The following is a 12,262-nucleotide window of genomic DNA, read 5'->3' as shown; positions in this document are numbered from 1 at the left end:
TACACCCTCCATTTGCAGTTACATGGCAATGTTTCACAAACTCCATCTGAAAAATAAACTTTATTACACATACAGGAGTTCATACTCCAGGAAGATATAGACAAACTATTTGGTCATTGAATTTGACATAGTTAGAGGAAGTTCACACTGACAATCACAGACAGTCCACAAGAGGATATCTGGTGCCAGTGCTCTGGACCTGCCAGAGATCCAGCTGGTTTAGCTATCAGTGAAATCAGTCCACCCTCAAACAGGCTTTCTGCACTGGCTAGAGCAGCTTAGTTTACCACCAATATCAAAAGAACTACCTCTTTCCCATGGGAAAAATGTGACTGTTAATGCTCTACTGAGAGGCAGATGGGATTCTCCTGGCCAGTACTCTGAATGAAATGACCACTCAGGATCTGGCAGTGAACGCCACTGAACTTTCTTTGCATTCAACATTCTCCTTTTGGAAGAGGGCAGTCTCAAATTCAGGAGGTTCTTAGAAAACAAATGGAAACAGATCCATATCTCCATATATCATAAAAGATTCAGTCCATTTGTATAATTTGATTTGGGTCCAAACATGCCCAAACACCAGCACCAGCTTTCTACACCAGAGGGTTCTAAAACCAGAAGGTTTTAGAACTCTGGCTCCTTCCTCAGCACAAGGGAGAAAGTTTATTTCTGGAGCTTCAGCATCTGCTTTGGGCTCACACAGCACATTATGGACCCCTTCAACACAGCCTGTGCAGGTTCAGTCTTGTGACGAGTATTTAGTGGATGAGAAGGCAGGAGCAGGGCTGCTCTACTAGAGGTAAGGCAGCACCTTCCATCATAAGAGGTGCACAAATACTATAAATAGGAGGATTTTTAACTTAAGAGCTAAAAGGTTTCATGTTTCCTATTCATTTTAAATAACTAAACTACTGGCATTATTTTACAGACTTGTCAAGGCAGATATATGACTGATTTTAAATGGAATGCTCACCACGGCCAGATATACTAATTTTGGCCCTTGTTCTACAGGAGATGCAACTGAGCAGGAAAAATGATTTTAAAATTCACATTCCTTAAAGTGCCCATAACTTCCTTAGGATATGCATTTCAGACAGCTCTGAGCCATGGAGCAAATCTAAGGGGTGGAAGAAAGGGAAGACAATTCTCCTACATCCAGCTACAATGTTCCCCCAACCTCACTTATGGATTCAGCCTAAGAGGGGGAAGATTGTGCAGTTTTAGAAGTGCTGAAATAGTGCAGCAACTCAAGAGTATTTTTCTTATTCCTACTGCAGCACAATACTATCTAAAATGAGTGGTACTGCTTCCAGGCACAGGAACAGATGCTGTCCTTGAGGCTTGCAGCACAACCCTGGCTCAGCAAATGAAGCACTCCCATAGAAACACCAAGGGAAGGGCAGATCTCCTGGGAGCAGCTCCCCAGCACTGACAGCAGGGGCAGGGGAAGCTGCTGCTTCAGGGCTGGTTTGGAAAGGCTGGGACAAGTGCTGCCCTCCCGTGAGGGCGCGCAGGCCCTCAGCATGCACAGGGCTGAGGAAAAACTGCCACTCCCATTCACAGGCGGCCTGTGAAGCACAGGGCTGAGGCTGAGGAAAAGCTGTCACTCCCAATCACAGGCGGCCTGTGAAGCACAGGGCTGAGGCTGAGGAAAAGCTGTCACTTCCATTCACAGGCGGCCTGTGAAGCACAGGAAGAGCAGGACATGGACAGCAAGCAGGTACGTGGCCACCAGCAGGGGCAGGTGGGCCCGGGAGCGGAGGAGAGAGCGCAACAGGCGCCACAGTCCAGGAGTACTCCGGCTCTGCAAGAGTAAAGAGAGAGAAGTCACTACAAGGAGTGGCTGTGGCCCCAGGTGCCTTCATTCAGAACTCTCCAGACCATGGAGTTAAGTTTGTTTAAGCTAATGAGCATAAACCTTCCCCAAATTGCTCCACAGTCAGATCCTAACGCTAGGGCAATCCTCATGAAATGCTCCCCTTGCCCTGCTCTCTGCAGGCTGTCCATGAACCAGCCCCATCCAGTTTTGTTTCCAGCATGGTGAGAGCAGAAAAACTACACAGTCCCTGACTGATTTATGTGTGTCTACAGAAGAACTGAAGTGCTGTAGGTTCACAGTTTCTTGAAGCAGCTGGGGCTCACATAATTGACAGCTGTGAATGTTAAATTCTTACTCTGCTGGAATTATTGTCCGTGGAGTCGATCAGCAAGGACTGCTCGTGCCCTGGAGTCATATCAATGCTGGCACTTAAGGAAGATGACCACTCACTTGACTGCAACCTGCCACAACAAATATGAAATTAAATTCAGTTTTTTAGTATGATGTCCCAAATCAACACTGTAACCAAGCTTAGGAAAGAAGGTATTTCTCAAAAAAGGAAACAAACCCTGCAAGCAAACTGGTTTCACTTGCCAAGAGCTGGTTCCATTTGAACAGGTCTCATGTCTCCTGAGCTCACACTGAGCAAAAGAACAGGGTGGCCCAGCTACCAAGAGTCTTTCTTCCTTTCAAGTGAAATTTTATAGTGTGACTTCAAAGAAGTCAAGGCAGAGAATACACCTGTATGCTTTAAATTCTATGAAATTATTTTGGAAGCCAGCTCTGGCTGCAATAGTGCTGGTTCTTCCTATTTTCTAGTAACAGAGGCAGTAATCACATCCTGGGGCTATGGTTTATTAGTGAGATCAGCTGCAGGAGGCTTTTATAGACTAATGCCATAAGGAGCTATAGTTGTCCAAACCTTGCAGCAATTACTAGGGAACTTCATCCAGAATTCTCCCATACAGACCATTATTTTTTGACTAAATCAGCAAGTGTGTCAGAAGAAAGGCATTGTTTTCATGTAAAAGACTCCACTAGTCCATAACTCCAGTTATTTGAACTACCAGGAAATGCACAGCATATGTGCCTACAATCAGGTCATGCACTAAAGCCCCCTCCATAGTCAATGAGGGAATCAAGCATTTTGAACCTGCTGCTCACTGCATCCTAATGCCAACATCTAGTCCAGATCAGCTGCCTTTGCTCTGCTGACTCTCAGGGCATCCATGCAGTGCCCTGAGATGGGCAGGGCCCCGTGCAGTGCACACTGCAGTGCTGGAGAGGGGGCACGGGGCAGGACAGGGGGCTGGGCTGAAACTAAGCCTGGGAAAAGTGGACAAAAGTGTTTAATTGTTTAATTGTTTCCTTTTTCCTCAGTGTTTAATTGTTTCTCAATAACCAAATCAATGAAAAGTTGATGTTAATTGGCAATACATTAAAAATGAATGACATTCTTCAAGTCAAAACTGTTTCAGCCATGACAGACAGGTGCTTACTGGGCAGACAAATCTCCTGGAAGCATGAGAACTCCTCTTCAGCCTGCTCCCAATTCTCAGTCTCCAAATCTATTTTCCAGTAGTTAATTTAACTAATCGAGCAAGTTGGCATCTAACTTCTAGACAGAACTTGTCTTAATGTTTAATCATTTGTCTCATCCTATCTGCCTACAATTGAAGGAACAGTAGCCCAGGGAGGGTGTGATGTCTTCCTCTTTGGAGATACTCAACAGCCATCTGGACAGGGTCCTGGGCAGCTGGGTCTAGGCTGAGCAGGGGGCTGGGCCACCTGGTCTCTGGAGGTACCTCCACCCCTTTGGACCCCCACCCTCAACCTTTCTGTGGTTCTGCCACGGACACGGTAGCTGTCTCTGTGCCACCAGTGCCATTTGACAGAGGGATGTGATGAAGTGCATATGAAACACAGAGCTAGCAGCAGCCCACTTCTGTGGTGATGGTGTTCCTTTGCTCAAGCTGCCTCACCTCCTGATCTGATCCTGTGCTGCAAAAAGAGCCTCCTCTGCAGCAAGGCGACGGTCCCGCTCCTCCTCCAGCTGCTCCTCCAAATACTTCATATCCTGCTTTGTGCTGCTATGTAAGTGTTCTGTTTCAGACAACCTGTCAGGAAGTAACACAGCATATGTCAAAAAGGCCCAAATCATGGACCACTGTGTTTCTATTGTATTCACTGATGCAGTGTGTGAACAGACTCAAATTACCTCCCAGCTCACAGAGGAGACTTAGTCATCTTTACTATCCTGTGCTACATCTCAATTCCAGACACACTCTCAGGCTACAACCCTGAGACCAGGACCATTGATATACTTCAGCAGCTACTGAGGATTCAGCCTACCAGATTCAAGATGCTGGTTTGGCTGGCATTGCTGCTGTATGTTATCCTTGTGGTTTTTTTAAGCTCTCATCCAAAGAGATAACTAATGACAGCTAGTAAGTGCATTCAACAGTTCCTCCAAGTCCACAAGATCCTAGTGTGGGACTGAGTTTTCCCAACACTGGGGCAGAGTAAAAGCATCAGGCTCATCACTAGCCACAAGGCCTCCATCAGGACCAACATCCCCACCCCTGTTTTCTCAGACTTTCTTTACCTCAGCTGCAGCTCCTGCAGTTCAGGTGTGTAAGTGCCTCTCTGTGACTCATTCTTTTCTTGGGGTGCTCCTGGAGCAGCGTCTGTTGCAAACAGCTCCTGAAAGAACACAAGAACATGCTGCAAACTGCACTGAATCAAGAGGACATGCAGCCACTACAATGCTGGACAGTTCACAGAGCCACTTGAAGTGAGCTTTTCCCTGCAGTGCAGCAAGGCCAGCCCCCTCACCATGCTCTTGTCTGCAGCCTGCAGCTCCTGGAGCTGCCTCTCGAGCACCAGGCAGCGGTTCAGGACCTCGCTGTAGTGCGGATGGCTCTCACAGGTGCCCCGACTGCTCCCTCGCAGCTGCAGGGAGAGGGCATTTTTCTCCTCAAAAACCTGAGATAGCTGGGAAGAGAACACAATCAGCAAGCAAAGAAATTGATTTTGTGAAAGCAAAATTGTTCTCTGTCTAGTTGAGGGTAAGAGTTCTCTTGAGAACATATAACTGCCATGCTGCCCATCACTAATGTCAAAAGATCAGTGACCATCTCCAAGAGCAGCTTGTGGCAAAGGTTTCTGCAACAGGAGTCTCAAAACATCAAAGAGATGTACAGAATACTACCTGTCCAGAAAAAGATTTCTAAAGTGCTGATATTGACCTAAACCTTTTAGAAATATCATCAGTAAATTATTATTTTTTATTCTCACTTTCACCTTGAACACAGCTCTCTTTCTGAAGATGAATAAATTCTGGGTCTTCCATTTCAGCTTGGGAATTGATCGATTGTGATTCTGCACCGAAATGCAGGAAGTGTTTCAAGCTAGCAGGCAGAAGTGAAGATGACAAGCTTGCCTTCCCAAGGAGGGACTTCCTTCAGCAGCCCAGAAAGCAGGAGGCTAGCAAGTGCTCCTGACCATAGACATGGAACCTGCAAACAACTTTCTTCATATGGTCCCAACTCTCTGGTCCCTCTGGCCTTCACCTCCCCCATTCAACTTCTTTCCAGCACTGTCCCCTCCCATCTGTCCTCTCTCCTCCCCTCTCCCCTTCTGTCACCTCGGCAGTGGCAGAAAAGCTGCTGGTTCAGACCCTGTCCCTGAGCCTGCTGCATGGGATCTGCCTGGGGCTTGCATGTCCTACTGGTCCACAGGAACAGCTGTGCCCCTCATGGCCTCTCTGTGCAGAGCTCTGGCTCTCACAGCTGCTCACTGAGGAGAGCAGGGCATGCGCTCTGCTGTTGTGCCAGCCCTGTTCAGCAGCAGTGAATCCATCACTGTGATTCTAACGCTGCTTTGCTGAGAGATCTAATTCTGATTTTGTGTTACTTCATTGAATGCCTGCAAGGACAGATTCACTCCTGCTTCCTGAACCCTATTGCAGCCAAACCGTCTGCACATTCCTTGTCCCTGACTGCAAGCAAGTGTAAGACGTATCAGTACCTTGCTGTTTAACTGCTGAATTCTGAGCTCTTTCTGGTGCAGTTCTTTCAGACTGTCACTTAGCTGGGCCTGGAGGTGTTTCATCTCTGCTTCTAGGCTTGAAAAGTCCCCTTTCAGGACTTCTGGAGAAATCTGCCAAGGAAAGAACAATGGAAAATATACTGCTGATGTGACAACTCGCTCTTGTGTTTCTTCTCTCTTTTCAGTATTCCAAGGTCAAACCTAACATTATTGCTAGACCTGGAACTTGATCTGCTCAGGCAAAAGAACAAATGGGGAATAAACAGAAATATCCTAAAAGCCATCTGAAAATACAAACAGTCAGGAAAGAACACCAAACTTGCACATATGATGGGTCCTGTTCAAAAGTTATCTTAAAGCTGTTTGCAACACAGGAAGAAAAAAAAGAGGCACATGAATGAGAAAAGAAAAAACAAACAAAAACCTAAAGTAATGTCCACACTGATCTAATCAACAAAGACCAGAAGGCCAGCACTGAAAAACCCTCCTGAAAAGCATCATATGAGCATTGTTCAAGCTTTTTCTTTGCATATATGCATGGGTGTATCAAAGGGATAAAGGAGATTTGCTGCCCCCTCCACTGACATAAACCACTGGGACATGGCAGACATGGGTGGGAGAGTTCTGGCTTGGCTCTGATGCACTGCTCTGTGCATGCAATCTTCCCTACACAAACAAAATACCAAACACATTCCACTGCACTCTTAGGACTGTATACAGGGGGAGTAAGAGAGAAGGTGCAGTGTTCAAGCCTCAGCCTCTCTGGGCTTGAACCAGGATTGCAGATCCCTGTTACAGTAAAAACAGCAAGAAAAATTCAATAGAAAACTTAGAAATGAAGATCTGACATTAAAATGAGAACTAAGACAGAAAATCTTAGATTCAAAGACAGTACAAGAGGGCAATTCTAAACCAGCCAGAATACACATCTGAGAAGTTCCATGCTGCTCCAAAGGACCCAAGGTGCCTAGGAAGCCTTGTCTCTTTTGCCCTCTTTCTTGAAACACTGGAAACCAGGAATGTAATGAAGAGCACTTAAGGGCACGCCACAATTTCTACAACTTTCAGTGATGCAAGTTAGACTGTTGGTATTATCTCTGGAGGCCTCACACCCACATCCAACGTTGCAGTCTGCAGGAGCTGGATGCAGGCAACACATGCTCTTCTGGTTGAGTTTCAAGCTTCACATTTCCAGTAAAGAATCTGTATCTTTGCACCCACCTTGCTTTGGTGCTGCTCCTGTATGGCTTGAGCCTTGCTGAAGGGCAGCCTCGTTTCCTGTGTGATCCTTTGCAAATGGCTCAGCTCCTTGTCCTTCTCTGCAATGGCCAGCAGGTACTGCTCCTTCATGCTGCTGCTCTGCTTTTCCCACGTGTTCTTCTCCTGTCTGCCCAGCATAAACAAGGACAGTTACAAGGAAGTTGCCAGCATGATGACCAGGTACCCAGCTAAGACTGAGCCAAGGGTGATTCAACCATCACCTCATGCTAGACATGAAGTTTTATATTCTAGCCAAGCCAAAACAACACAATTAAGTACAGAAACCTTAAAAGCAGGTTTAAGGAAGTTTTCTGTATTTGGTTGAACCCTTTGGATTGTTCCATGCTGTCCTAGGGTGACTTTTTCACACTTTCTGTGTTTCTGGACATTGTTTTGATCTCACTGTACAGAGTTTTGTCAAGGAAGTCATTGGCAATGCCACTTGTCCCCATAATAATTTCTCTGCACCAGACCCACAGTACCACACCAACCTGAGGCCAGCACTTCATGTGCAGTGTAAAAGCTGCACAGGAAATAAACCTCCTGTTCTTTTGTCAGGATAAATAAAATTTGTAAGATGCTTCAAACTTTACGAAATCTGCAGTGTTAATTTGAGGGTCAGAGTGGAGGTAGGGGGGAGGGAGAGAACTACAAGTTTTTACATCACTCTGGACAAAGATAAGCCATAGACCTTTTCATGAAGAAAATCCCACCCTTTTCATTCCAGCCTCAGGCATTCTTAAATGGATCTCTGAAATACCTGAAAGCATTTCCCCCTGTTTTCAGAACAGAGCATATTTGTCTGACTAGTTTTAGTCCATTTGGAGAAGATATCTTTACTAGACTTGAATTACAGAGTTAAAAAGAACAAACTAGAAGACATAGAGCAAGTGAAATATAGGATTAACCAGCCATACAGAATTAGTATGCTCTAAACTATGCTATCAGTGGGATAATAAAGGGTGCTCAGCAGCAGCCTGGAATGGAAAGTACTGTGATCATATACACAAGTTCCAATGCAAGAAACAGCCTCAGTTTTCTCTCCAACAGATGATACTGACCACTACTGGATGAAAGAAATAAAACAAAAACATCCCTGATCTATTCCCCACAGGCATTGACCTCTAAGCTGCTGGGCTGTAATTCTGAGGCAGAAGCTGGGCGAGGGAATCCCATGTCCTGTCCTGGCCAGGGCGGGGTGCTCAGTGTCACCTGGCACAGGTGAGGCTCTCAGCATTCCCCCCAGCTCTGCGAGAAACAAACACATGGGCAACCTGGCCAAGGCAGGAAGCAGACAGACAGCTCACCTGAGCTGCTGGAGCTCCTGCTGGTACACAGCTCCTTCCTGCCTCAGCTGTTCTTGCAGACGCAGATGTTTGTCTGCCTCTTGCTCCCACTGCTGCAGCTGTGCCTTCAAGCGAGAATTCTCAGCAGCTTCCACCCCAACAAGGATGTACTGCTGCTGCAGATTCTCCAGCTCTCTTACCTGGGATTAAAGAGAAACATCATCATGTGACAGCTGAGCAAGCATCAGGTTTATTACTCAGAACTGTTTAAGAGCATTTCTTACTGTGGTGTCTGAAGGGAGAAAAGGGTCACATTCAGAGGACAGAGGAACTAAAAACGGAATCATCAAATACAGCAGTGTACTAAAAACTGCTCAGAAAAATGCCCTCAGACAATTCTATCGGTAATAAGAGCAGTGAGTTTTGAGTCCTCCCATGAAGATGTGAAATACATTAACAAAAAGACTCCAGACTACAATAATAATAACCTTAATCAGAGGAAAACTAAGTGACACAGAAGGAGCTGGTTAAGCATAACTCCTGAAGTTGGTATTTACTGTAAACCAGGAAACTGATAAGTAAAATCCTTTTGGCTCTCCAATTCCAGTCAGGCTATAATTAGAAATAAGCTGTTGTTGTTACACATGCATCACTGCAATTGTTTTTGAAGACAAGAAGACATGGCTGACTCTGGAGACAGGACAGTGCTCAGTGAGTGGCAGTGGGACATGACTGTCAACTCTGTCTTCTGAGCAGCAAGGAGAACTCTGGAACTTGCTGGGCTGCACTGTGCCAGAGACCATACAAACACAGACACATCCAGTGTGCAGGCAAGAATGTCAGAAGGAATCTGCAATGTCTTGTACCTGCTTTGAAAGTCAGCTGCCAAGAGGAGGAGGAAACTCAAGTCTTTGTTCTAGTCTCTTAGAAATCTAAGGCAAATCAAATGAGCTGACACAGATGTGAACTATGCAGGTTAACAGGGACCTTATTTCCATGATTTCATATTTTGAGCCAACCTAACAGAGAAACCACCCCTGGAAGTTAACAATGGAATCACAGCCTCCATGCCAGAGAAAATAATCCAGACGGCCCATACCAGATTCGTGGGGTCTGATGGAACATGCCCACAAATGCTAAGGTCGTTGGGAGCAACTCCATTTCCTCTGAAAGGTCATGGTGACCCAAGAGGTTCTTCAAAACTGGAAGAAAGCAAATGTCATCCCTACCTACAAGGGCAAGAAAGGAGAACTGTGTACCTGCAGTCTGGTCAGTCAAAACCAGGTTGGCTAGAGAAGCTGTGGAAAGTTTACTGACAGAGATATTCAAAATCCAACAAGACATTGTACAAGCAACCTATTCCAGCAAGCCTTGTTTGTGCAGGGGGGTTGGACTAGGAGATCTCTAGAAGACCTCCAGAAGACCCTTTGAATCTCAACTATTCTGTGATTCCATGAAGATGCAGCCTGATCTACGCATCACATTTCTATTATCAGAGCTAAGCGTGCTGAATTTTAAGACTTGAAGATCCAAACCTCCTCTGGTACTTAAAGTAAGAGCAGGAAGAGAGAACATGGACTTACTACTCTGTCTCTGTCACTCTGCAAGGAGGCCAGTGCCTTCTTCAGACTCTGCACTTCCAAAGCAGTGGTGGAAATGCTCCCTTCTGCTTGCTGTTTCACTTCTTCAATCTTACGTGTTTTGTCCAATTCATTCAGCAGACGGTCTCGGTCATTCTGCAGGCTTGCCATAGCCTTGGAGAAAGATTTGACTTGGTTGGAAGAGCCTTCCAGTTCCAAAGACAAGTGGAGAAGCTCATCATCTTTAGCTCTGAGCTGCTGATTAAGTTCCTCAATCTGGGCCAAGAGACCTCTTTCATCAATAGCCTTCTGCAGTTCTGTCAGCTCAGACCTGACCATATCTCGGTCCCTGAGAGTGGAACGTTGCTCCTCTTGTAGCTGACCCATCTGTTTCTGAAGAGTCTGCACTAGACTCTTTTGTTCCTGTAAGTCTGTAGAATATTTCTGTTTCAAAAGACGAAGCTCTTCATTGGCCTGGTCTCGGCTATCCTGAAGAGAGCTCATGGACCTCCCAAAAGACTGAATTTGAGCTCTGAGATCTTTGTTTTCATCTGTGACTTCAAGCAATTTCTGCTCCATTTCCATCAAGTCCCGTGCCAACTCTGCTACTCTCTCTTCAGCTGTCTCGGTTTCGTTCCTCATTATCCCTGCATCGTGATGCAGGTGCTTCAGTTCCTTCCGAAGCCTGTCCTCAGCCTCTCCCACTCTCTTGGCTGCATCCCTCTGAACACAGTCTAGCTCCCCCTCAAGTTCTCTTATTCTCTTCTGGGAGAGGGAAAGCTCATGACTCAGTTGCTGTACCTCTTTCTCTCGATCCTTCAGTTCTGCCTGACACTCCACGATGGGACTGCCCTCATGTAATGCTGCCACCTCACTCTGCACCCGTGACAGAGAGGACCTAAGAGTGTCAATCTCTTGAGACATACTGACTTTATCCTCTCTTAAGGCTTCCATGCACTTCCTGAGATCATCCTGAGTATGCTCAGACTCTTTCAGCTGTGTTTCTATTGTTGCCTTCTCATTTTCCAGAGTCTGGATCCGCTGAAGCTGTGTTTCGAGAAGTTGCTTCTGTTGGGAGTCCTTTATTGAAATCACTTGGTTAAGGTCTTCTCTGTACCGCACCAACTGTGCATTCAGCTTGGCATTCTCAGAGTTGAGGTCATCCATCTGGCCATGGAAACTTCTAATTTCTTCCTTGAGCTTGTTGTTTTCAGCAGCAGCCTCTTGAATTAGCTGGTCTTTTTCCAGGATTATACCAAGATGGCGTTCCTCGAGCTGCTTGTAGTCCCTCAGAATGCGGTCTCGGTCGTCCTGCAGAGATGACATGGACTTGGTGAAGGAGTCCAGCTGTGCCTTCTGCTGCTTACTTTCTTCTCTGCTTATCTTCATCTTTTCAGTGAGATGATTGAGTTTGTCAAGAAATTTGTTCTTCTCATTTTCCAAGGCTTTTTTGTTATCTTCTTCCTTACTTAGCCTACACTCCAACTCTTTCGTCTCTTCAGAATGCTGCTGCTGTAATTCAGCTAGAGCAGCCATCACTGCTTCTTCTTTGGCAGACAGCAAACTCATGATCTTTTGATCTTTGGCACTAATTTCTTCATGCAGCTTATTTGTTAGGTCCTTGGAAGCCTGCAGGTCAGCTTCAAGCTGCTCACAGTTGAGTTTAAAATTCTGGATACTCATCTCTTGTTGCTTGACCACAGTCCCCAGCTCTTCCCTGGCCAGCTCACATTTGGCGAAGGAATTCTGTAAGTCAGCAAGCTGGTCTCTTAGGCTGCTGATTTCTGACTCCAGTTCCTGCTGTTCATTCTGAGACTTGCTGTACAGTTCCTGAGACCCTTCAAGCCGAGTCAAAAGCTCTTTTTTTTCCTCCTGCAACATTTCACATGTCTTTTGATGATGCTGAATCTCCTTCCTGCAATCAACCTCCCAGTCTTTCTTGTTGCATTCCAATCTGAAAAGAAAAGATTAAGTTGGTCAAAAATCCACAAAGTATCATCTCAGTATCTAAACCCACACTAACTCTGTTCTTATACTAATTCAGAAAAGCCACAGAATTTGTTTTACTTAAAGAAAGCAAGCTAGAAATATCTCTCAATTTAAAATTCAAGATATCTTTTAAAGTTCTGACCGTACTACTGCCTTAAAGGGGTGGTGGCAGGGCAATATATTCTTTTAAAGTTGTTCATGTCAATACTGAAAAAGGTGTTCACCTAAACACTGAATGTTATCACCTCCCTGTCATTACATTACTTCTCTTGTCCATT

The 12,262-nt window shown here is 45.6% G+C and overlaps 1 protein-coding gene across 3 annotated transcripts in view; it reads right to left on the bottom strand.

The window, feature by feature from the left end:
- Positions 1-41: 41 nt before the first annotated feature.
- The window catches only part of GOLGB1 (golgin B1), a 37,352-nt gene continuing 25,131 nt past the window's right edge, over positions 42-12,262 (bottom strand). For all 3 annotated transcript variants that reach the window (XM_074540246.1, XM_074540247.1, XM_074540248.1), the window contains 9 exons: positions 9,999-11,949; positions 8,437-8,615; positions 7,091-7,256; positions 5,849-5,980; positions 4,655-4,813; positions 4,425-4,522; positions 3,802-3,936; positions 2,175-2,280; positions 42-1,804 (listed from right to left, as the gene is read on the bottom strand). In XM_074540246.1, coding sequence (XP_074396347.1) covers positions 1,670-1,804; positions 2,175-2,280; positions 3,802-3,936; positions 4,425-4,522; positions 4,655-4,813; positions 5,849-5,980; positions 7,091-7,256; positions 8,437-8,615; positions 9,999-11,949 — 3,061 coding nt within the window. In that variant the 3' untranslated portion in view covers positions 42-1,669. The remainder of the gene's footprint in view (positions 1,805-2,174; positions 2,281-3,801; positions 3,937-4,424; positions 4,523-4,654; positions 4,814-5,848; positions 5,981-7,090; positions 7,257-8,436; positions 8,616-9,998; positions 11,950-12,262) is intronic.

The sequence above is a fragment of the Zonotrichia albicollis genome, chromosome 4, assembly GCF_047830755.1.
Source record: "Zonotrichia albicollis isolate bZonAlb1 chromosome 4, bZonAlb1.hap1, whole genome shotgun sequence".
NCBI classification, from domain to species: Eukaryota; Metazoa; Chordata; class Aves; order Passeriformes; family Passerellidae; genus Zonotrichia; species Zonotrichia albicollis.
Note: the sequence above shows the minus strand (reverse complement) of the source record. Positions and strands in the feature narration are given on the sequence as shown.